The sequence below is a fragment of the Scylla paramamosain genome, unplaced genomic scaffold (genome assembly GCF_035594125.1).
Source record: "Scylla paramamosain isolate STU-SP2022 unplaced genomic scaffold, ASM3559412v1 Contig1, whole genome shotgun sequence".
In the NCBI taxonomy this organism is placed as follows: domain Eukaryota; kingdom Metazoa; phylum Arthropoda; class Malacostraca; order Decapoda; family Portunidae; genus Scylla; species Scylla paramamosain.
The window spans coordinates 4,365,001-4,369,748 of record NW_026973666.1 but is presented as its reverse complement, the minus strand read 5'-3'; the positions used below and the strand labels follow the sequence as shown (position 1 = coordinate 4,369,748).

General features: G+C 49.1%; 1 protein-coding gene across 1 annotated transcript in view; it reads right to left on the bottom strand.

The window, feature by feature from the left end:
• Positions 1-1,849: 1,849 nt before the first annotated feature.
• The window catches only part of LOC135095830 (spondin-2-like), a 9,020-nt gene continuing 6,121 nt past the window's right edge, over positions 1,850-4,748 (bottom strand). Inside the window, 4 exon segments of the mRNA XM_063996956.1 lie at positions 1,850-3,381; positions 3,583-3,668; positions 3,871-4,270; positions 4,610-4,748. The exon segment at positions 4,610-4,748 is cut by the window's right edge and continues 41 nt beyond it. Coding sequence (XP_063853026.1) covers positions 3,262-3,381; positions 3,583-3,668; positions 3,871-4,270; positions 4,610-4,748 — 745 coding nt within the window. The 3' untranslated portion in view covers positions 1,850-3,261.

The window sequence follows — 4,748 nt, the reverse complement described above, 5'->3', positions numbered from 1 at the left end:
GGGTGGGCGGGGCTGGGGTGGGGCTGGGGGTCAGCGGGTGAGGTAGAGGCTCAGCACGGGGCACAGGTTGAGGGAGGGCAGGGGCCAGGCGCGTCCCCAGGCCCCGCCCACGGTGCCGCCGTCCCACAGGTCTGCCCAGACGCGGCCGAGGGCGCGGCCGGTGAAGGTCTGGGTCTGGTCCAGCATCTGGTCCTGGTCCAGCGTCTGGTCCACGTCGGTGTCCGGCTCGCTGTACACGGACTGGTCGATGTCCTGGTACAGGTCCTGGTCCTGTGTCTGGTCCAGCTGCTGGGTCTGCATCTGCGTCATGTCCTCCTGCAGTGTGTCCATGTTGACGCCGTTGGTCACCGCGATGTTCACCACGCTGGTCAGGTTGCGGCCCAGTGACAGGCTGCTGCCCAGCGCGGGGCACACGCTGCCCACCGCCACGTAGAACACCAGCTGCACCAACAGCGCCACGCCCACCACCGTCGCCGCCGTCAGGGCGCCCACACACTGGCTACCGCCTCCCGACCGCCGGTACACCGCGCCCAGGCACCCGTCATGCTCCAGGGCGGCGCTCCGCAGCGGCGCGGGGCGGCGTGGGGGCTTCTTGAGGCGTGGCCGCGCCCACCGGTCTGCCCTGTCCGCTGGGGGCGCCGCGGGTGCCAGCTGGTCCATGAGGTAGTGCATGGTGGAGTGGTAGAGGCTGGCGCCCGCGCGTCCCACGGCCAGCGGCAGGCTGGAACGCGCCTCAAGGACGCCCTCGGCGCCCACCGCCGCCACGCCTGCCACCACCAGCACCGCCGCCACCCACGCCCACGGCGGGAGGTGGGCGGCGTGACGAGGAGCGGCCATGTTGCTGCGGAAGACGTGGGTACAGCGACAGCAGCAGCGGCAGCAGCAGAAGCAGCAGCAGCAGCAGGAGGAAGGGTGTTGGCGGCAGGCAGCGCGGGTGGCGAGTGGCGGGGGGCGCCGCACCGCCGGGCCTATATTGACGCCGCTCCGCCCCGCCAGACCGCAACGGGGCCGCTGCTCATCATTAGCGACGCGGCGCCCACCCCAGCGCACCACAGCCCTCCGCTGGCCACTCTTGCTGCTGCTGCTGCTGCTGCTGCTGCTGCCGCTGCTGCTGACCTGCACCTTTCTTCTCAGATCTGCGCCGTGAAGCACACCCCCTCTCCCCCAACACACACACACACACACACACACACACACACACACACACACACACACACACACACGCTGCGGGGCGGCAAGACAGCGTGCCTCAGTCACACTCACGGAACAAAGCACACACACACACACACACACACACACACACACACACACACACACACTCACACCTTTACTTGTTTCCGTGTTACTTTATGAAACATTTGTTGTTATTTGTAGTGGAAGGTGTGCATCAACACTCACTACCACGCTACTTTCCTATTTCTTCCATAAACTACTACTACTACTACTACTACTACTACTACTACTACTATCATGACTACCATCACTACCACCACCACCACTACTATACACACACAAGAGACGAGTATTAGAACAACAACAACAACAAGAAAGCAAAACAAAACACTTATTTATATACAAACATTTTATTATAACAAAAAAAAAAAGAGAGAGAAAAAGAAAAAAAAACAGCTTCAATTTTTTTATGTATAACTGTTAAAGGCTTCTATGTACAACAGTTGGCTTCCCCGCACCTCGTTTTCTATTTTGAGGGTTTAATATTTTGTGTTTATTGTTATCACACACACACACACACACACACACACACACATCATTACAGTAGTCATGATATCACTTACATTATCGCTATATTGCAGCTATTGGTGATAAAAAGGCATTGTTTTGTTCAGCATTTGTCTCTCTCTCTCTCTCTCTCTCTCTCTCTCTCTCTCTCTCTCTCTCTCTCTCTCTCTCTCTCTCTCTCTCTCTCTCTGATCTATTTACGTCACTATTTTTTCATTGTCGTATATTTTTTTTATTTCCTTGTATATTTTTCATCGTATTTTTGTGTTCATTGTGTTTTTCCAGTCGTATTTCTTATTTTTCATTTATTTTTCATTGCATTTCCAGGGTATTTTTTTTCTTTCATTTTTCTTCTTTGTAATTTTTATTGTATTTTTTCTTTCTTTCAATTGTGCATCATTATTTGTTTTTTCATCGTGTCATTTTTTTTCAGTTATAGTTTTTTTTTTTCATTTTTTTCATTGTATTCATTAAGTCATTGTATTTCGTTCATCGCATTTCTTTTTCACAATTTGAAAGTGCGTTTTCATTATTCTCATTCAATTTATCCTCACTGGCTCTTTCGACTGTCCACCTCCCTAATGCAAGAGTTAACCAGTATTCTCAGTCTCTCACCACTATTCTGTCCACCTCCCTAATGCAAGAGTTAACCAGTATTCTCAGTCTTTCACCACTATTCTGTCCACCTCCCTAATACAAGAGTTAACTAGTATTCTCAGTCTTTCACCACTATTCTGTCCACCTCCCTAATGCAAGAGTTAACCAGTATTCTCAGTCTTTCACCACTATTCTGTCCACCTCCCTAATACAAGAGTTAACCAGTATTCTTAGTCTTTCACCACTATTCTGTCCACCTCCCTAATGCAAGAGTTAACCAGTATTCTCAGTCTTTCACCACTATTCTGTCTAATGCAAGAGTTAACCAGTATTCTCAGTCTTTCACCACTATTCTGTCCACCTCCCTAATGCAAGAGTTAACCAGTATTCTCAGTCTTTCACCACTATTCTATCCACCTACCTAATGCAAGAGTTAACCAGTATTCTCAGTCTTTCACCACTATTCTGTCCACCTCCCTAATGCAAGAGTTAACCAGTATTCTCAGTCATTCATCCCTTTCACTGGTAAACTCCTGAACTCCCTGCCTGCTTCTGTGTTTGCCCCTTCCTGTGACTTGAACTCTTTCAGGAGGGAGGCTTCAACACACTTATCCTCAAAATTTTAGGTAATATATTTAGTCAACCCACGTCTCTAAAGCAAAGAATTCTTAATCTTTCTCCCTTTGTGTTGCCCTTGACCAGAATACCACCACCACCACCACCACCACCACCACCACCACAACCACAACAATCACGCCTCCAATTTAACGTAGAGTGAATAAATAGAACAATTGAATAAAACATGGCACAGATAACACCAGGAATAATTAACACACGCCCTTCATTATTATAGAGAACAGTAGGAAGAACATATGGAGGTGGGCGGGTCCTCCTCCTCCTCCTCCTCCTCTTCTTCCTCTTCTTCTACCAGGCGAAGTGAGGCAGATCACAATCCCTGTATGAACCACACCAGGTCGTCTCTTGCAAAGATGGACACGCCCTGCCGCCCCTCCGTGACTGCCGCTGTACCGCCCTTGTCCGGACCTACAGGGGGGGGGTGAAGGATTAAAGGGGTAGGATTAAACAGGTGGCGTGGAGATAAAGGGGAAGAGAGAGAGAAAATAAGAAAAGGAAGAAAAGATTAGGAGAGGAAGAAATACTACTACTACTACTACTACTACTACTACTACTACTACTGTGTTTTTCTCATGCAGTCCTCCAGCCTCACCTCTCCCTGCCTCTCACCTGCTCTCCTATCCCGCAAGTTTTGCTGCAAGAGGACCACTCCGCCCACTCAGTCACTCTGCAGTCCCTCGGCGCCCGCATACGTCCTGAAGGAGTCACAGAAGGTGTTTTGTTGTTATTGTTATTGTTACTGTCATTTTTTTTATTATTATTGTTATTTTTTTATCTTATTTTTATTTATTTGTTATTTTTTTTATTTCCTATTATTCTTGTTATTTTTTTTTCATTCTCTCCCTCCCTTCCTTCCTTCCTTCCCTCACTCTCCCTCTTCCTCTTCCTCTTACTTACGTCTACCTCCAACTCTTCTTCTTCCTCCTCCTTGCCTCCTCTGCCCACTCTTCCTCCCTCGCCTATTCCTCCAATGTTTCTTCTTGTACTTGTTAACAATCGTGTTTATCAGTGTCTTAACGCCAGAACTCTGCCCCTCCCCTTCTTCGCCTTGCCCTGCACCAATCCCACTGCTGCCACCAATTTGACTCGACGCTAGAATTCCGTTTTCTCTTTCTCCCACGTTTTCTTCGCCGTTGCCTCCTCCGTTTTCTTCAGTTTCCACCCGTGTCTCGTCCTCCCCTCCTGTCTTCCTGCTGTGGTGCGGGCGGGGTCGTCTTCGGCTGCCCAGGTTCCTTGCAAAGTGTTCCGGTGTGGCGCTTGCTGAAGTGAAGATCTTGGTCAGGCCGTATTCCTTGATCTGTTGAGAGAAGGGTGTTGTTTTGACTAACGCACGTGTTTTCAGGTTTTTTGCTCTCAGCCGGGTTCTAAAGAGTGTTTGTGCCCCTGATAATGAAGAAATGTTGTTAATCTGTCACTAGAGCCACAAAAACACCCCTAAAACGCATTGTTTCAACTGGATATCCAAGAAACATACAAAATTTAACACGAAAACCTCAATTTTTTTTCCTTTTAAAACTGAAAATCGAAAAAAAAACACGAAAATCTAATGAAAACCTTAATATTTTCATCCCATCCTTTTATTCTCTCTCTCCCCTTCACTCCTCTTCCCCCCATTCCCCACCCTGTCACCCCTCACCTTAAAGAGACGAATGGCAGCGATGGGCGGGTGTCTCTCCCTGTCAGGATAAAAGAAAGAATTTGCAGGGTGGTTTGGGTTCTGGGCTGTGATTCTTGTGATGGGCTTGCTGGGAATGGTAGGCCAGTTGGGGGAAGTG